This window comes from Scleropages formosus, chromosome 3 (genome assembly GCF_900964775.1).
Source record: "Scleropages formosus chromosome 3, fSclFor1.1, whole genome shotgun sequence".
Lineage (NCBI taxonomy): Eukaryota > Metazoa > Chordata > Actinopteri > Osteoglossiformes > Osteoglossidae > Scleropages > Scleropages formosus.
This window is the reverse complement of record NC_041808.1, coordinates 6187824-6208529: the sequence shown is the minus strand read 5'-3', so window position 1 is coordinate 6208529 and position 20706 is coordinate 6187824. Positions and strand designations below refer to the sequence as shown.

The 20706-nt window shown below is 52.1% G+C and overlaps 1 protein-coding gene across 2 annotated transcripts in view; it reads left to right on the top strand.

The window, feature by feature from the left end:
• Window positions 1-3553: 3553 nt before the first annotated feature.
• Window positions 3554-20706, top strand: part of gfra1b (gdnf family receptor alpha 1b) — a 29473-nt gene continuing 12320 nt past the window's right edge. The window contains exons 1-3 of one of the 2 annotated variants that reach the window (XM_018762565.2): window positions 3554-3765; window positions 7939-8268; window positions 9498-9581. In XM_018762565.2, coding sequence (XP_018618081.1) covers window positions 3705-3765; window positions 7939-8268; window positions 9498-9581 — 475 coding nt within the window. In that variant the 5' untranslated portion in view covers window positions 3554-3704. Of the gene's footprint in view, window positions 3766-6425; window positions 7078-7938; window positions 8269-9497; window positions 9582-20706 lie in introns of those variants that run through there. The other variant, XM_029249968.1, reaches the window with a different exon arrangement.

The following is a 20706-nucleotide window of genomic DNA, read 5'->3' as shown; positions in this document are numbered from 1 at the left end:
ACCGTGGGACAGTAGCTCTGCATTCAAACGTTGTCCGCAGCAGGGAAGCGTGGAGGGCCGGCGCCCCCCTGTGGCGAGGCCGGGCCGCACGACAGGAGAGCGGAGGAAGCGTGACGGTCGGTAACCTGTCACGCGTGACCCCGGAACACCTGGAACGTGTCACGTTGTTTTGCTCCAAAACGTGTCGCCAACAGGAGTCACCGCTTCTCATGAGCAAACCAGTGAGGTTCCCTAGGCGGCGCTGCAGCGGCACGCGGTTCACAGACGGGAACGCGGGAAACGGCTCCTCGTGGACACTTGCGATGGAGCGTGTCGCCACCTGCAGGACAGAGTCCCGCTGCAGAGGCTCCCCCGTGGACTCTGGACACACCTGACAGGTGGCGCCGTGTCCAGTCGCCCTCGGAGCGACGGGGTGTTGCGATGACGTGTCTTAGTGACACGTTATGATGATATGACATGACGACATGTTATGATGACAATACGACGACGTGTTATAATGACAACTCAATGAAGGTGTTCTATGATGACGTTATGATGTCGTGTTACAAGGATATATGATACGTTATGATTTTGTGTTACGACAGCATGTTTTAGTGACATGTTATGATGACGTGTTAAGATGATATGATATGAAGACATGCTATGATGGCATGTTATGATGATGTGTTGTAGGGAGATTATGAAGATGATTTCTGACAACATTATGATGACGTGTTTTAGTGACGTTATGAAGGTGTTTTATGACGACGTTAAGATGCCGTGTCATGGTGACGTGTTATGATGTGCTTTAGTGACATGTTATGAAGGCATGTTATGATGATATGATGTGAAGACATGTAATCATGATGTGCTATGATGATGTGTTTTAGTGACATTATGAAGATGTTAAGATGCTGTGTCATGGTAACGTGTTATGAAGGCATGTATGATGACATGATATGAAGACGTGATGATGACAATATGGTGATGTGTCATGGTGACGTGTTTTAGTAACATGTTAATGAATGTGTTTTATGATGACGTTATGATGCCGTGTTATGAGGATATATAATGACATGCTATGACGGCATGTCATGAGGACGTGTTATGATGATATATGACATGTTATGATTTTGTGTTACGATGGCGTGTTATGATGACATGTTAATAAAGGTGTTTTATGATAACATTGTGATGCCGTGTTATGAAGGCATGTTATGATGACAGGATATGAAGATGTGACGACGACAATATGATGATGCGTTATACTGACGTGTTTTAGTAACGTTAATGAATGTGTTTTATGATGACGTTATGATGCCGTGTTATGAGGATATATAATGACATGCTATGACGGCATGTCATGAATGATGATATGTGACATGTTATGATTTTGTATTACGATGGCGTGTTTCAGTGACACGTTATGATGATGTGCTAAGATGTGCTTTAGTGACATGTTGCGAAGGCGTGTTATGATGATATGATATGAAGACATGTTATCATAATGTGCTATGATGATGTGTTTTAGTGACATTATGAAGATGTTTTATGGCGACGTGTTACGAAGACGCGATGACAACAATATGATGATGTGTCATGGTGACGTGTTTTAGTGACATGTTAATGAAGGTGTTTCATGGTGACGTTATGATGCCGTGTTATGAGGATATATAATGACATGCTATGACGGCATGTCATGAGGACATGTTATGATGATATATGACATGTTATGATTTTGTGTTACGATGGCGTGTTTCAGTGACACGTTCCAATGTTATGAAGGTGTTTTATGATGATATTATAATGATGTCTTATGATGAGCTCTTCTGAGATATTTTGAAGGCATGTTATAAGAACGTGTTACAATGACATGTTATGATGACGTGTTGATGCGCCGCAGGTACTTTAGAGGGATTTTAAACTGTTGGGAAGATGCTGAATCGGTAACCACGGTCCTCATCTATTCGCTCGTCTCCCTTTGAAATGAACGTGTTGCATGAATATTAATGTTTCATGTTGACATGCAGAGCAGGTTCTGTTTATTTAATAGTATCATAGTATCATAGGGATGTGGTGCAGTTATTATAATTTAAACAGCAAGTCAACTTAAACACACGCACAAGCGCACCGCTCCGCAAACACACACAGCAACACGCCGAACGCACGGCCCCGCTCACACGCGCTGTCCCTCACCCACAGGTACAAATGGCGGTACAAATTGCGATTCACTCCGCTCTGATTCTGCTTCCTGCTTCCACCGAATCTAATAAAATATCAAATCAAATTACAGCGAAGCCACAAGAAAATGATGTATTTAATGACCGCCTTTATGTGACGAAGCGATCCGTTCACATGCCATCACACCGTGGTAAATGGCCAGGCAGACAAGTGAGACTCCGTGTCTCTCCCTGGTGACACACGAACCCGGGTTCACCCGTGGGATTACGGGTCGGGGTCAACAAAGGTCAACGGTCATGGTAGTAGTACGATGATAAGCTGGGCTGTGGTTGGGTTACTGGTCAGTGTAATCTGCTGTGGTCAACCTGGGCTGCGGAACAGGTCAACGGGACGGTCACCTGCGGCTAGGGTGAACACCTTTGTACCGCGGTAGCAACAGTGTCACTTACTTCCAGGTCACTGTCACGTGTCCCTCCACGCATTGGAGACGCGTTGATTTCATGGGCCGAAACAGACGGGGAAGCAGCGCCGCAGGCCCACTGAGAACAGGAGTGGCGCCCCCATGTGGCCACTGGGAGAACTGCGCCAACAGGCCCTGAATCGCAGCTTTCTGCTCCGGCTGCTCAAAACACCTAAGCGAGTTTCTGGCCGAAAGTGTCACACGATGCAGATCACGCGAAACCGAACGCGCCAGGCGGAAGCTCAGCAACGTTCTTCACCCACATTAAAGCGAAAGTACGGCACGTAAGAAACACCAGAGAAGATGAGTCTTAGTTTTCAGCCTTAAAGTGAATGTCACAGTGGGATTAAGTAAGAGTGCAGCAGTGGGAGAGGAAGTGAGGAAGAACGTAAGGTGCGAGCGAACTTGACCCAGGATGAGCGCGCAAAGGAGGGGGAGAGGCAGAAGAACCGGACCTCGTTCGACAAAATACACGGCTGTTTCAGCTAAACTCCACCCGATCACAGTTAAATTCTGGTTATCTGTATCCAAACGCGGTATTTAACTCGCCATCTAAGAGGAATCGGGGTTCAGCTGTGGGAACGAGAAGACTGACACTCCGCCGACAATAAGTTTCTATGAAGAACTGATTTCGTGTGATTTGCATTTGAAAAACCGCATAGTCCATCTGTATAAAAACAGGAAAAATATCATCACGACAACCAGCCGGCCCGAAACCCACGAGCGGCACCTCGGTCCTTCTCTGACTGTCCCCCGGTCTCCGTCTCGTGTAGAGGACGAGTCTCCGCCCCGAATCGTCCGCCCCGCACGTGAAATGAACGTCACCGTTTATTAAGAAACGTCACCAACGCGGCCAGGGCGTCCCCTGATGACAGAGCCACACGGCCATCGCTAACCGGAAACGGAAGAGTTCATTTCGGGTCGATCCTCATTTCTAAAGCTGCTGTTTTGCGTTTACTGACGGAGTGAAATGGAATAGGTGTTTCATCGCAAATAATAATTGAAAAGCGATGAAGATTCTTTCCTTACGCATAAAGCAGCGAAAGCCGCCCCTCCCGTGGATGATTTCTATTTCTGAGGCCGCATGGCGGTCAGCAGGAGGCGCTCATATTGGCACATAAAGTCTGTGGAAGATTTCCTTTCCGGTAATTTCCCTGCAGGAGCTCAATCGATGAGCTACAAGCGGTAACCCATCCCCCCCATCGGCCTCTGAAGAGTCAACATGGACACGTCACTGGGACGGTGGGACACCGGACACCGGCAGAGGGACTGAGACGTGTGTGTGTGTGTGTGTGTGTGTGTGTGATGCAGGGGTCACACCTGGACGGCAAGGCAAATCAACACACTTCACTGTGAATATTATAGCAGATGACGTTGCTCTTCTCCCCGGTCAGGGACCTCGCACCTCGGCTCCTTGGCCGTTTGACAAACACCACGAGGTTTTTTTTTTTTTTTTCTTTTTTCGATCACGCTAATTGATCGCCACGTGACACCGCAGGACATATAAATAATAATTTGGCAATCGTACTGAAAGTGCTTTACGGGCCGGCCCCCGTCGTTTCCTTTACAAGCGCGGCGCATACGTCTCGTGCGATCAGTTGCGAACCGCGGTGCCGCAGCTTAATGAATCCACATCTTGCGCCCGTGATTTAAAGGAAGTCAAGGATATATATTTAACTAATGCAACGCGGCGGAAATTAAGGATTGATTTTTGCTGCCGCGCCGCGATTGATCCCGCGGGCTGAAGAAGTGCTCAGAGCGTCCAGTAAATCACCCGTTAAAGACACTCTCAGGTGTCCAAGCCGCTCGTCTGCTGCGGACGCGCACGTCTTGAGCTGCGTTACGTATCGACGCCTGGGCCGCTGCTGCGAGAACATGCCGAAGAACGCGACGGGTTTCGCGTCGTTCCCTTTGGGCTGCACCGCGCACCTTGGACCGCGTTTACCACGTTGATGTCACAGGTCAGGGGTCCAACTGAGAGCGACTGAAATGGATACGGAGAACAGGGTTCCTGCGGATGGGACGGAGCCGCCCTCTCGGTCACACAGCCGCCGCTCTAAACCCTGTGGAGATGCTGTATGAATGATGATTAAGAGCATCATTTCCACTCAGAGCCTCTCCGGGGCCACAGGGGACCTCGGCTGCTTCCAGAAGCCCTTCGCCAGGGGCTCTAAGGGTCCCGCTGTGCTCCTCGACGAGCCTTCTTGACTCACAGCCATGAGACACATTAAAAGTTTCATCCCAGAATTCTTCTGATGGCCACTACTATATTATTTCGGCATTCATTTGGAAAACTAACAACAAATATTGACCGATGAACTTCATAAACTTCGGATTTATGTTTTTAATTTCGGGAAGCTGGCAATTATATAATTTGCACGGTCATCATATTAAGAAGATTTTAAATTTGTATAAGAAGTCTCGCACATCACGATAGAAACAGACCTCCGGTTCATTATGGTGAGGCGGTTATAATTAAAACATGTTTTCAGCACCGAATAGGACCACAACACTCATGGGAGCGGAACCACGGTGTTTCTTCACATCTGTTGTCCGGACCGAGCCAAGGGGCCGACGCCGGAAGGCCCCCCACCGACCCCCCAAGGCTGCAGATCCGGGGGTCGCGGTGTCACTTGTGTCGGTGAGGCTCCTAAGAACCCCGGGCTGAGCTGCTGTGGGTGAAAACTGGGAAACCCACCTCCCAGAGACAGCAGGTCAAGCCTGGTCTCCAGTTAGCCCAAATACGCGCGGGTACGCAGTCGAGTCGCAGTTAGCCGAGTGGTCGCCAGGTGGCGCTAGAGGACCGCGCTTCCCTCAGACATTCTTAACCTATTATCTCACAGCGTCTGGAAAAAATCAATGCGAGCAAAGAAAGCTCTTGTTCCACTGATTTTGTGCAACTCTTTGGTTTGGATTTTGGCTCAAAAGACAAGGGCTCCTGTTCACGGGAAAGAAGAGTTCTAGTCCCTAATAGCCCTTAATAACCCCTAATAGCCGCTAACCACTAACCCTAATGAGCCTAACCCCTAACCCTTGACCCCTGACACTAACAGAAAGTTCCTCATATTTTTTTACAATTATTGTGTGCCATCACTGCATTATCACCGTTGACCTCCATACTCTGTTTTGGATATTACATATTATTCTATGCGCATGCAGGCCAGCGGGTTGAGACCCCAACTATAGGACAACTGAGGGGTATTTAGATATAATCCCCAGTGGTTAGACATAATCCAAATTCTACTTAAATCGTGGGATGCAACAAATGGTGAAGAGAGCTGCTTTACGCGAGGTACACTGTCAACTTGAAACTGATCAGCTCGTTTAAGAAGTGATATTTACATTATTAAGTTAACCGCCCTGTGCAAAAAGCACCAGAGACATAGGACATGTGCATGTAAGGTTTCCAGAAATGACATCTGTCTAATCTGAGAGTAAAAGTGTCTCTTGTGGCTTGATGTGCATCAGCATCTTCGGGAGTCTCTTTGCGATGCGAGGATGAGCCTCTAAAAGTTTCTCTTTGTGAGACTAAGTGTCTTTTTGGGACGTGATGGGATGTGACGTGACGTGGCGTGTCTCCGCAATGCGATGCGACACTAAAAGTGTCTCTTTTTCGTGAGATGCGACGCGATGAAGGTGTGAACGCAACGGGTGCGATGTGGCACAAGTGTGTCTTCGTGATGTGACGTGACACTAAAAAGTGTTTCTCTGAGGTGTGATGTCATGTCATGATGCGAGTCTGTAAAAGCATCTTCGCGGCGACATGTGATCATGTGGCACAAAGTGTCTCTTTGTGACGCGATTCGATGCGGGGCGAAAACTTAGTGTCTCTTTGTGATGCGACGACGTGATGATGCGAGGCTGTAAAAGCGCCTCTTTGTGATGCGATCATCCCACGGAGTGTGTCATCGTGTCATCACACGCTCGCATTTCCTGAGAGCGAGAGCAGCTCAGGCTCTGTGGCCCCGCGAGCCCCCGAATGCGCGCAGGTTCGTCGGACGCGCGCGTTATTGCGCACAGTGCGGGACGGGCGCGGGACGGGCGCAGCTCGGAGGCGCGCTCAGCGAGCGGCTCACAGATCCCAGTCTCAGTGTTTCCGCGCAGACCTCTCCGCGCGTCCGCGTCTCCGTGCTCCCGCGGGCTCTTCCCTTCCACGCGGGGGATGCGCGTTGCGCGCGCCTCGCCTCGCCTCGGGCTCCTCAGACCTGATCGCCTCTCCGGAGGGCTGCGGTCCGGCGGCTCGCTCTGCCCGCGTGGATGAACCCGCCTCTGCGCGTTGCCTCCATGGATGCGCCTCGCACCCGAGTGGATTTACGTGGGGAGTGGACGCAGTAAGCGGTGTGAATCTGCGAGGAACGGAGCGCGCCCCCCTCCCCCGCCCCCGTCGCCGCCGCCGCCGCCGCCGCCGAGAAGCACGATGGTCCTGCTCGCGCTGTGCGTCCTGCTGCCGCTGCTGGGTGAGTGCGGAGCCGGCAAGTTCTCCCCGCAGCGCGCGCACGCGGGACACACACACACACTCGCACTCGCACTCACACACACACACGCGGACCGGGACAGGGACGGGGACAAGGGGGCTTCAAGAAAGAAGGGAAAGCAAAGAAATTCAACTGAAAACGCGGAAATTTTCACCCTGAAAGACTCGGGTGCTGTTTGAAAAAAACCGGATCGCACGGATCGGACCCAGTGAGTCGGTGACCCACCGGACTCTTGGCGCGGAGGACGGGAGGAATAGTGAGAAATGTTAAAGAAAAAAAGAAGAAAGATAGTAGTATCATGTCGAATAAAGGTGTGAGGGACCGCTGTGACTCTGACACACGCGGGGGGTCATTTTTACTTCCTGTGAACTGCGCGCGAGCGACTGCCGTCGGTGCGCATTTGCGCATTTAACGCGGCGAAAACACTGGTTTCGTCCTGAAACAATAACCGAGCGCGCAGCGAAGTGTTTCAAAATTGTCCCACCAAACGTGCGAGCGGAAGGCGAAATTGCATTTCTCCACACTCACTCTCTCTCTCTCACACACACACACACACCGGTCTTTCCGCGGACGGAAAAAACCACCGCGAGTCTTTCGTTTTTTTTTCCCCTCTTCTTCTTGTCCTAACTGGGAAAACTGGAGAGAGTTTTGAGTGCGACTAGCGAGCGTCGCTCCCGCGGATCATGTTTCCATGATTCACCATTCATGACCATAAATTTACTCATTAAAACATACCGTACAAATGATATAAATTAATCACGAGAGCAGCAGTGACGGTGATGATGATGATGATGGCTTGCGTGGATGTGGCTGCTCTTCATTTACTCGTCTCTCTCTTCGCAGACGTGCTGCTGTCCGCCCAGGACGCCCCCCTGTCCCCCCTGTCCCCCCTGTCCCGCAGCCCGGGCTCCCCCAGGCTGGACTGCGTTAAAGCCAGCGAGCTGTGCCTGCGGGACCCCCCCTGCAGCTCCAAGTACCGCACGCTGAGGCAGTGCGTGGCGGGCAAGGAGGGCAACCTGAGCGTGGTGTCCGGGTTCGAGGCGCAGGACGAGTGCCGCAGCGCCATGGAGGCGCTCAAGCAGAGCCCCCTGTACAACTGCAGGTGTCGGAGGGGCATGAAGAAGGAGAAGAACTGCCTGCGCATCTACTGGGGCTTCTACCAGAGCCTGCAGGGTAAATGGGGGGGTGGCTCTGCCTCTTTTACTCTGTTTTACCCTGTACGCGCGCGCACACGTGCCATGGCGGGATGGATGGATAGATAGATAGAAACGGATCAGCAGCCAGGAGTGTGTCTTTCTCTCTCTCTCACACACACACACACACACACACACGTGTGCGCGCGCAGATTTTATGACCCTGCTGCGGGGGTGTCAGCCGAGGGTGTGCGTATACCGTATGTACTCTTATTTACACTGTTAACAGGTACTACATTTATTGGTATTATTATACTGTAATATTACCGCGTTATGTCTCAGAAGCGAAACGGCCAGTCGATGTTTCCTCTGTAAAATCAATAACAATAATCGATAATCCGACTCGTCTGTCATCAGAGTCGCGCGGACGTCTGACAATAATCAATATTTCTGTTTCATAAGGCGTTTTATTGCTATGAACAATTTATTGAAACATTTTTGTCCCTCTTCTCGTTGTGGCTTTTTTGAGCTGAAACGGCTGAACATTTTTTTTGTTAAGACGCGAAAATGTATCGCAGCGCCGCTAAAACATGAAGCTTTTTTTTTTCAAGGTTTACATTTTTCTCGCTTCGTGTATCTTTTATTTAAAACGTTTATTTTAGGATTATTGCGAGAGCAGTTTTGGAGCGGCGACGACAATTTTGCATCACAGTTAGTTCTGCAGACGAGGAACATTTATTTATCATTTATTATTTATTCTCCGAAGGGAAAATAACCGTAGGAGAACTTTGAAAAGGGGGGCTCGTTCATAACAATTTATTTTTAATTTTTATTAATACCAAGCGAACTTTATTTCTGTACCTGAAAAAATATCTTGTTGGAATTAAGAGAAAATTTTGCTGCCACGTTGACACACCCTTTCTTGTATGATTTCAGACGGTATAAATCTGTAAGAAAAGATGGCCAATAACACACACACACACACACACACACACACTGAGGATGAACGCTTGAGCCCAGGGTGTGACTTTGACTCCAGATGCGGTGACACATGTGACACTTTGGGGACTCGCAGCCTAATTAAAGGCCTGTTTGAAAAAGAATAATTAAAAAGTGCTGGGGATAAGATGGGTCTTTTTTTTCAAAATGCGCTGGATGTGTCCCCCCGGCGTGAACCTCTCCTGCGCGCGAACGCACGCGCGCCCAGGGTGCGTGCCGTGATACGCGGCTGGTTGTGAAGAACGCCTCTCATCCCGGTTTCTCCGCCAGGAAACGACCTCCTGGAGGTCTCGCCCTACGAGCCCATGAACACCCGCCTCTCCGACGTTTTCCGCCTGGCCCCCATCATCTCAGGTAGGAACGCTGGGTTTACTGCGATGCGTGAGTGCGCGTGTGAGGCGGGGGCGGCGGGAGGGGAAGGCGTCCGGCCCTCGGTCCGGTTGCTCGCTTGCGGCTTCTCGCCCTGCATGAAAAACCAAAGCGTGATTCGCTGAAGGTCGCCAAGACGTGTCCCACCGCACCTACACCACTCAGAATCGACCCTGGGGGGGGGGGGGGTCACCGCCTTTGTGGGAATCACCACAGTCCCTCTGGGAACCAAGAGCCAGGACGAGCAGAGGCCGGGGGTCCATTTTCGAGACGGCTGGACCGCCGGACACCTTCTCAGATGAAGGCGGCTTTTTCTTCTCCTTCTCTTGTCCACCGTCTTCCACATGATGGCCTGCTGCTCCCTCTTGGTGGCGCTCTTATTCTCTGGACCGTCGCCATTTCCACCGCGGCACGCGCCTGCGCGCCGGGTCGTGGAGCGGGGGTTTGCGCTGCGGAGGACGCTCTCCAAGGGCTCCGCACGCACTCCGCGTGAGTGGAAAGGGCCCGGCGCACACTCGGAGTGTGTTCTGCCTTCCCATTTCATTAGTGGAAAACTCATAAAGCGGCAGCTCTGTTTGGAGCTGTTTGTCTTTGCTGGTGACAAAAGGCACTTGCGTTGTGACGTTTGGCCCAGATCCTCGTCGGAGAAGTTCGAAAACGCAATCAGGGGCCAATAAAGTGCAGAGGCTGTAAATCGAGTGGAGTTGAACAGGCACCGCAGAGCCGGCGGGGGGCGGGGCCTGCGGGAGGTGGCAGTTGCATGGCACTGACGCGGGGCGGATCGGCGTTCCTCATGGCTCTCTCTGTGTGTGTGTGTGTGTGTGTGTGTGTGTGTGTGTGTGTGTGTGTGTGTGTGTGTGTGTGTGTGTGTGTGACCAGTGACTAGGCCTGGGGTCGCTGAGGTGTGCGCATGCGGTGCGGCTGTGCAGGTCGGTGTACCTCAGGTGTGTTTGTGTCCCGCGGTGTGAGACAATCCAGCTCTTTTCAGCTGTACCAGAACATTGAAGTCGTTTGGTTATTGAGTTTTTCAGCCTTTCCAGTTTAATTCTTTTGTACTTTCAGCACATTTCGTTGGTATCGCGCTGAGCGGCGGTGGAAAATCGAGTTACGGGGTCTCTGTGAGGGATAAACTGAGGGAATCTGGACCGGGCGCCCTCTAATCATTTTATTATCTGTGACGCGCAGAATCATCCTGATGCCGGCTGCCCGTCCTTGCTGCGCTTCACGTCTGTATCTGCAACCGCGCTTCGACCTTTCTTTGCCATTTTACAGCTGTGCTTATTCATTTCTCACGATGGAAGGAAAAGGCTCCCCCAGAACCGAGCCCATTTCGGAGAGCTTCATCGAGCGCTTATTCAGATCCCACAACGTGCACATTTAACCGACATATTTTATGTAATGCCTAATCATATTTATTCCTGCCGCCTAATCGCATTTATTGTTCGCTTGTCGAACGGCTCTTCCTGTTCGGGGAAACGTGCGGTCGCCGAGAAAGGTGGGCAGATCCATTAATAAGCCATTTTAATTATTTCAGCGCACGAAACGAAATCGGAATAAATGTTAACCTTTTGAAACGTCCGGGCATTATCCCAATAAAACTGTTAACTTAGTTGTTTTCAAATTTCCCTCAGTTTGGGTCGAACCCGCAGCCAAAGGTGACATCCACAGGTCTTCAGATGAGGTGTTACAAAATTGGTGTATATTTGTACTGAATAAATCACTGCGTTGGTTATTCGCCAGGGCCCCTGCGCGTTAACCGCACGTCGCCTCAACCCGACCTTGTCGATTTCCGCCACGCCTGGCAGGTCGGGGCTCATCCGAGCCGCGGGATCGAGCTGAAGAAACGCAGATGTGCGCAGCGGAGGGACACACGCCCGGGTGAAGCGTGTTGTGCCTGTGAAAGGCAGTGATGCTGGGGGATTGATGGGGACCGCGTGACGATCGCCGCTTTCGCTTCCCGTGAACGTCCCGCAAAGGCGCGTCGGCCCAGCGCGTGGGAGAGCGCGCGTAGCGTGTGCGAGGACGCGGCTCGCCCGCGTGTTTACGGTGCCCGTAATTGGGGTGCGGCCCCGCGCTCCGACTTCCCTGACAGCGGAAGACTTTGAGCGACGCGTCCAAACGCAGACGACAGGCAGCGGGAGAGGAGAGCGGAGCGGCGCGGCGCGGCGCTCTGTTGTTTAATTCAAGACGCGGCCTGCAGAAGGAGCGCCGCTTCCACGCTTCCGAGCGCGAGAGCGAGCGGGGCTCCGCGTTCCCCAGCAAGACGGGAACGCTGCTGTCCTCTCGCGCACTTTTCAAGAGCGAGATTAACAATTACTCTGGACTCCGCCGTGTTATTTCTTTCTTAACACGCGGTTGATATTTCTGTGCCGCGCTCCGCAACTGGAGCGCGGCACACAATGGGAGACGCCCCCGGGGAGCGCCGGCGAGCTCGGCCGGCTCTGCTGCGGGTCCTTAACCGCAGACCCGAGGGGGTGCGGGATGGCAAGACGGCGGGGCACGGTTTGTCCCTCCCGAGACGTGCGGCGCGTAGCTCCTCGGTCGTCCCGAGTTAAGAGCTCCCCGCGGACAGATGAAGGCGCGCTGCGGATTCGAGCTGGACGGACTCCAGCGGCGACCATCGCCGATGAGCGAGAGGAAGGTTGCCGGTCAGTTGTCAGGGTTCAGAGGACGCCAAGATTCATAGACGCAAAAACGCGTGTGCGCGCCTGCGACACGACCGCGGCGTGAGCCCCTTCAGGTCACGCTCACTAAGGTGCTGCGTAGATTCGCTCCGGACCCCTAATCCTAAGCGTCAACGCAGCAGCGTCAAATGGGAGAGATTATGTAACATCGGTGGGGTAGACGGAAACGTGCGTGAGGCAGGTGCCGCGGCTCGCTCCGTTCGCACAGATACATTCCATCCTGGTGTCGGTCATCAGGCAGTCAGTCATCTCACCGGTGTCCGGTAGACCCCGGAGGCCGTGTTTCATACGTGAGGGGTACACGCCACGTACGTGCGACGTGCGCCCGGAGCGGACTGCTTGCGAACGCTTGCACAGCAGCTCCGCTCTCCACCGGCTGTTAAAACCATCCGGCGAGGCACCGATCCATAAATAACAGGCACGCAGGCGCCTCTGAAATTCAAATGGACTTTTGCATTTCCATCAAATTATTTTCCACTGTCCCAGATCAGAACTCCCCGCAAAAAGCAGCAGAATTCAGGCCACAGTCTCACTTTGTTGTATTTATGAATATCATTTGCCATTTCACAGCAGTGAAAAATAAAAATGTCTCATGCTATTCTTCTGGGTGGAGGAAACGAGCAGAAAGAGGGGACGCCGCCGCAGAGGAAGGGCGGTCGCCCACGGCGAGGTCATGCGCTCGGCCCGAGGGGTTCGAACAGGGTGTGTGATGGGCTCTGTCCGCCTGCAAACGGGGCTGGAAGCAGGAGGACAGTTTACCTAAACGGAGCATAGGCAGGATGGAGATGGAGGGAAACAAACAGATGAGATCGGAACCCAGGACACAGCGAGGCAGAGGCCTTGGGGAGAGTCCTGCACTGAGAGCCCAGGAGCTGACATGACCGAGAACGAGAACGTTTCACATGTTTGTTTTCTTCCCCAAATAAATGTCAAGAAAGCGCGATAATGGGGGAGGGAAGGTGGTGGTGGTGGTGGTGATGGTGGGGGGAGGTTGGATCTGAGCTCTTCTTAGATCTTGCGAGAAATACTTTACTTGTTTGTGATTTCACATCAAACACGCCTGCAGCAGCCGCTCAGAAGCGTCGTTAGAGCCTCTATTCTTCAGGCTGCGGAGTCTTTGGCGAGAGACTCGCATCAAACAGGAGAGCGGCCCGACACTACGCTTGCATCGATGACGACAACATGGATCAACAGCGTAGGGTCGACAACATGAGTTCCGCAGCAGAGGCTCAAAAACATGGCAACAAGAGTTCAGGGTCAGCAACACAAGATCAATGGTCTAGGGTCAGCAACACGGGATCAACAGTCTAGGGTCAATAATGTAGGGTCAACAACATGAGATAAACTATGTAGGGTCAACAACAGGGGGTCAACAATTTAGGGTCAGCAACGTGGGATAAACTATGTAGGGTCAACAATTTAGGGTCAGCAACATGGGATAAACTATGTAGGGTCAATAATGTAGGGTCAACAACATGAGTTCCACAGCAGAGGATCAAAAATATGGCAACAAGAGTTCAGGGTTAGCAACACAAAATCAACAATCTACGGTCAGCAACATGGGATCAACAGTCTAGGGTCAATAATGTAGGGTCAACAACATGAGATAAACTATGCAGGCTCAACAACAGGGGGTCAACAATTTAGGGTCAGCAACATGGGATAAACTATGTAGGGTCAATAATGTAGGGTCAACAACATGAGTTCCACAGCAGAGGATCAAAAATATGGCAACAAGAGTTCAGGGTTAGCAACACAAAATCAACAATCTGGGGTCAGCAACATGGGATCAGCAGTCTAGGGTCAACAATATGGGATGAGCAGCAGAGAGGCAAAAACAAGCGATGGATTGGTCAAGAACAAGGAATAGATTACAGTTGCCTAAGGAGCTTGTTTTCGTGCTCTCTGAAAGTGCCGAATGTCCCTGATCGTACCGTTCTTCCCCGTTGTCACCGGACAGTGCCGTTTTTAAATTCCGAGCACAAATCAAGGCCTTGGACAGCAAAGCAGAGACGCATCAAGCTGCTGACCGGAGCTGTAAGCGGGAATCCTTGGAATCGCACTCGCTGTGAGTCTTTTCTACAAGCTTGTCAAGAAGCCCTTGAGGAGCGACACACAACTCGGATAATTATCTTCGTGGGCCGCGGCGTCTTCGGGGAGATGCTCGGGGATTGATGTAATCAAAGGGGCGCCATTCCTCTTCTGGGTCGGGTCCCCGCTGGGGGCTGCGTTTCACACGCTTTAATATGGGACCCTGGCAAGCTCCGCCCTCGCTATGTACCCCCCAGCATTGCGGGCCCACCGCGTCCGCTAGCCTCCTCCCGCGTCATCCTGCGCCGAGCTGCAGGGGTAAAGAGGCGAGGGAGGGCCCGCTCAGCCACGCAGCTGGAGATGAGGCCGATAAACACTGCTCCGCGACGCTCGCTTGTCTCGAGGAGCGTCTCTCGCAGAAGCCGGGGAGCCCTTTGAAGTCGGCGACGCAGCACTCATCCCCTTCCCGTTTGATGTGGGTTCGTTACACAAAATGCGCTGTCGTCTCTGGATGCTCTCACCGTTTCCGCACCGTTTCCTTTTCCCCTCTTCTAGTCCTTTCTTCCCTTTTTGGGCTGTGAAACACTGGGATAGTGGTGGTGGTGGTGGAGGACCCCAGAAGGTGGAATAGTGGTGGTGGTGTTGGATCTGCCCAGCACCGATCCTGCCTGTCCTGCAGAACTTCCTCTGAGGGATTTGCTTCTCTGAAAGCTCAGTCCACACCGCGCTGAACCCGCCCGTGTGAGAGTGTGTGTGTGAGACGGCTTATCGCTTTGCTCGCAGGGATCCTGCCTGGATGTGATGCCGTCATGGTTTAGCCCTCAAACAAGAGCAGAACATTTTGCATTACAGGCATCCCTTACCAAACGAATCCTCATGTTACATATTAGGAGTAAGTGTAATTTCATCCGGAAAATTCTCAGAAGGAGCTATGAATTTAAACTTAGAAAACACACTTTACAAGAGAAGTTTCAGCTCAGAATACAAACTTCGGTGATGTCAAGCACCACAAGGAGAGCAGCCTCCAAACCCCGATGGTTTGTGATGCTTGATCTGAATGGCCCTAACACGAGTTCCCAGAGTTATTGCATTAGTATAACCTCATTAGGAAGTGTTATAATAATAATAATAATAATAATAATAATAATAATAATAATCTGTATTTTACATAGCGCTTTCAAAAGCAGCTTCTCAAAACACTTTAGAATAAAGAAAGAAAAATCGGTTGCAACTAAAAAACACATACAAGCATTTAAAAGTTACAGCAATAAAAGAACAATAGAGCAAAACAGCAAAATGAAAACAGAAAATAATAGTAACATAAATGATGAGAGTGGAAAAATCAGCACACAGATCTTTTTATGTATGCATATACTGTATAAGCAATTGTGAACATGTGGGTCTTAAGCTTGGATTTAAAGGTTATCGATATTCTGGACATGGTCTTGAATTTGATTTTCTGCATTTAAAAGATTTAATAGAGAGAAGTGTTACATTTTGAAAAAAATGGGCAAACATTTTGCGGCTGAGAAACATGTTATTTTTCCCTAATTAAATTAATGGTAATTAAGACTTAATTTTATGAGAACTCACTTTATGAGCAGATTTTCTGGAACAAATTATAATGGTTATTGGAGAGAAGCCTGTATTTTGGCCTAGGGATGGTTCCAGTGACTGGTGGTCCCAAATTTGTTTGATGTTCGGTCCTCCCCTCATCCCAGCCCACTGGTGAGACACGGGACAGAAACGAACGGCCTTCGCTGAGTCTTGACGTGACCCCCTCGGGCTCACCTGGGCTGTCCCCTCCCATCACGTGAAGTGACAACCGGAGGCAGTTGGAACCCTTGGTGCGTCGGAGGGTCTCCTGAAGGCCACGGGGCCTGGAGGATGTGACTCAGAGTGTGAGCTGGACACGTGGCGCCTTGTGGTCGTGACTGTTGAGCGGTGGACCTGCATGTTTAAAACTTGAAAGGTGAATCATGCGGAAACAACCTGGCAACGAGGAGCACGTGAAAACACGTCACGATTCATAGAGACGTCCGGTGCGGCCGAGTCGAGGTTCCGGAGAAGCTCACCGAGACGTCACCTTAACTGAAGGACACCCAAAGAGTCAAAATTAGTCCCAGTGCAGAAACACCTGAACCGGGTGAAATATTTACAACTGTTTTCTTTATTACTGATTAAAATTTTAAGAAAATCAGGTGCCTGTGACTTTAGTGAATCAGTGATTATAAAGAATACGCATTAATTTCATCATTGTTGGACTTTGATCAATTAAACAATGTGGTTTATTAAGTCCTTTTTAAGTTTAGCACATTTTATTCTGTTTTAAGTCTCACAAGTGATGAGATAAAGGGAACGTATTTATTTCGTTTAGCATATCGGTGAAGATGCTCTTCACTAAAACGCCAGTCCCCGCGGCGTTATTCCCCCCGGCCCTAAGTCACGGTGACGCGTTGCTCAAATCGGGCGTTTTGTCAGCCAGGACGGTTCTCACAAAGCTACACGCTTTAGTTCCCATTTTGAAGTAAATATCGTGACTATGTTTTACCCCATGCTGTATGGTACGGCCTCGGTGGACGGGGTTAAACTGTGTCGTTTTAAACAGAGATTTTCTGTCCGTATGTGCTCAGGGGTATTCGGGTTGAGTACCTGCGCTGTGCTCCCCCGGGACAGGATCCTGCCACGTTCTGGTCCCAGGTGCTGGTCTCTACCCCCCTGCACTGCTCCCTGCCATCCTGGGCCCGTACTGAGAAGATCTCGGTGGACAAACACACCGGAGCAGCAGCCGGATTTCCAAATGTCAGATGTCACTTACATGTTTCTGGCACAGCTGTCTGTTGGGGCGGAGTCCAGGAGGGTGGTGTCACAAAGGGGTGGAGTCAGGAAAATGCAGTATCCAGGAGGTCATCTGGGAGGGCGGAGTGTTTGTAACGCCTGGAGTCTGGGAGGACGGATTCTGGTAGGGTGGAGTCCGAGCAGTCACCTGGGAGGGCAGAGTCTGGGGAGCGCGGAGTCAGAGGGAAACCCAGGAAAGGTGGAGTTTGAGGGGACGAAGTCAGAAAGGTCCCCATGGGAGGGCGGAGTCTGAAAAGGTGGAATCAGAGGGTAACCTGGAAGGGTAGAGTCTGAGTGGGCGGAGTCAGAGGGAAACCTGGGAGGGGTAGAGTCTGAGGGGGTGGAGTCAGAGGGAAACCCAGGAAGGGTGGAGTTTGAGGGGGTGGAGTCAGAGGGAAACCTTGAAGGGTAGAGTCTCAGGGGGCGGAGTCAGAGGGAAACCAGGAAGAGTAGAGTCTGAGGGGGCGGAGTCAGAGGGAAACCTGGGAGGGGTAGAGTCTGAGGGGGTGGAGTCAGAGGGAAACCCAGGAAGGGTGGAGTTTGAGGGGGAAGAGTCAGAGGGAAATCCAGGAAGGGTAGAGTCTGAGGGGGCGGAGTCAGAGGGAAACCTGGAAGGGTAGAGTCTCAGGGGGCGGAGTCAGAGGGAAACCAGGAAGAGTAGAGTCTGAGGGGGCGGAGTCAGAGAGGTCCCCATGGGAGGGCGGAGTCTGACAGCAGAGGGCACTCTTTCCGCAGCCCTGGGCTACAGGCTCCTCCCTCAGAGCATCATCGCATTCATCCCCGTCTCATTACGCAGAGCTGTGAAAAATGGAGAGTTTAAGCTTTTAATTGGACCTTGAACTCTTTACATGTGATAATTAGATATTTTGAATACCTTCACTCCCCCCTCGCTGCGTTTTTACAGCACCGAGTCGTACTTAATGAGAGTTAAATATAGCGAGAGCGTGCGGCCAAGTGCTCCGTCGCAGCGTCATCGTTTTAATGAGACTTCTTGAAGACGACTATTTTAACCCTGTGCGAAGACCCCGCGAGCCGAGCGCTGCGGGCCGGGAGCCTCCGAGTCGTCCCCGTGAGACGCGCACGAGTCCACCAGTCCACACACACCAAAACAAGCGCACCACCTTCGCAGGTTTTTTTTTTTTTTTTTTTAACCACCGTTCACCGTCGTTACCATGTTTACCGCGTTGTGTACTCTTGATGTCCCGCCGTCCTCGTGTCACCCCCCCCAACAGTTTCTCATCCCATTTGGCTTCGTCGCCACGCGCCGCAGTCCCGTCTCCCTCCCAGGGCCTCCGGCGAGACGCGTCCCTCGCGGCGCGTCTGTGCCAAGTGTGTGAGAGAGCAGTGCCTTCTGGGAAGCAGCTCTCACATTAATTAAAAAGCGAGAGACCCTCCCAAGAAAAGTGTTTGTCATTGTGCGAGTTATTATGAAAAGGACTGGGAGATGGAAATGATGTCTGTGCACAAAGAGGGGCGGAAAGCCTCCTATTGAAACCGGCTCCCATTTAACATTTACTGCGCTCAGCACAGAATTAATGCGTGGCGCATTTTAATATTCGTGCCCATCAGACCCATCAGATGGTGCACGAGGACTTTGTCCCAGGTTGGAAACCTGTAAATCGTGTCTCGACGGCGACGGACAGACGTGCGGCGCATCCGTCCGTTGACGTGTTTTCCGAAACGCGAACCGTGGCGCGCGGGTCACATGACTATTTACTTCTGCATTTTATCATTCGTCTGACGCTTTTCTCTAAAGCGACTTGCACAGTTGTGCTGCTCGTGCTGATTTACCTGTTTTTTACGGCCGGGTAGTTTTTACTGTCTCCGTTCAGGGTCGGTACCTCAAGGAAGGAAAGCGCAGTGGGATTCGAACCCGGGACCTTCGAGTGCGAGGCAGAGGTTCTCGCCGCTGTAGCACGTGGCGTTCGTTGGAGGGTACTGACCGTAAGTTATATTGTTACTTACATTCTAACAACGATCGTGTTGTCGTAACTTGCTTTTGGAGACACGCGACTAAACGTGTCGCTCGTCGCCGGGAGCCGACACCAGCGGCCCGACGGCGCAGGAGGAGCCGCTTCTTTCAATCGCTGTAATAGAGCTGAGCGCAACGGAGCTGCAGGAGGCCGGAGGGTTCTCACGCACACGTACGCACGGACGCAGACGCGCACGCGTGCCGTTCACTTACGAGGCGCCCGCTCCCCGTGACGACGCTCCGGGCTCCCGTGCGAGCAAAAACGGGCAATTACTGTCAACGCGGGCGAGAGGCGCCGGCGACATCCGACACGCACAGGTGTCAGTCTGGCACCCGCCGGAGCGCGGCGGGAAGTGTTACGCATCAAAGCAGCGGGAGGGGGGCGGAGCCAGCGGTGCACGTGTGGCGGTTTGTTCCACCCGTAGGTAGCACAAGTAACGGGTCTGGGGAGTGGCGAGGACGGGCCTGCAGGGGGCGCCGCTGGTCGTCGACCGGTGACTCCCGGCAGGAACTCGGAAGGAGCGAAACGAGGGGCTCGGTGACATTCGAGCACCCTGGTGATGTGAAGCAGTGTGAAACCACAGCCTCCGCACACACACACACACACACACACACACACACACACACACACGCTCATATATTGGGGCGAACTCCCAGAGCTGAATTGTCCATTGATTTTCCGGGAGCCACTGGGGCTGCGGGGGGCCTGCCGAGCGTTTTTCTGCCAGCCAGAAGTTATGTGTGTTATTAAGGGCTGGACTCCAGCGGCTCCGGAGACGAGGATCCGGCCTCCGTCACACAGGACAATCAAACGCTCTTAAAGCAACAGCGGCTCAGTCCTGCAGTGCTGGGCCGGGGGGGGTCGGTGTCCTCTAAACACCAGCTGTATCCTGGTCCCGACCCCCCGTTTTACCCTGAACTCTTCCCCTGAGGTCGCAACCCAGGGTCAGAGCGCCACTGTCCGACCGCGTCCTCCGACTGGCGGTGACGGACTTCAGAGGAGACCTCGGCGCAGCCGCCCTCCTCCTCCTCCTTCCCTACCCACAATCCTCGGGCCGCTGTAACCCAGCTCATATTTTACTGCACTAATGCACGTGAATGGAAGCGCTCCGGGTGAGCGAGTGGGCTGCGGGCGACGGCAAACAGCACCGGAACATTCTTAGAGCTTATTAAGCATTGATTTTCCCGGGATTAAGGGCCAATGTATCACGCAGCACTTTATGAATTTCACACTCGCGGCCCCGCTGCGGTTAACAGCCGAGCGCAAGCGCTCGGTTCCCGGGTTTTGCGAGGCACGCGCACGCACGCCGGCAGACAGCACGGACGAAAATACACGCGGACACCAAAAATTAGGCGCGCGTAAGGCGCGAGCGCACCCGCCGGACGCGGAGGTACGCGAGGATTACGGCGTCGTACGCTCAGCCGTTCCTTTCGTCCACCGTAGTGGACGTACTCGCTCCGAGCGCATCGCGGCGCAGACGCGTGGTCCCGAGCCCCTGACGCACCCCACAAAGGACACTGCCTGCCTGGCTTGGACGACTTCCTAGAAACCCTAGAAATGTACCCTGCAAGATTTTTGCTGGCT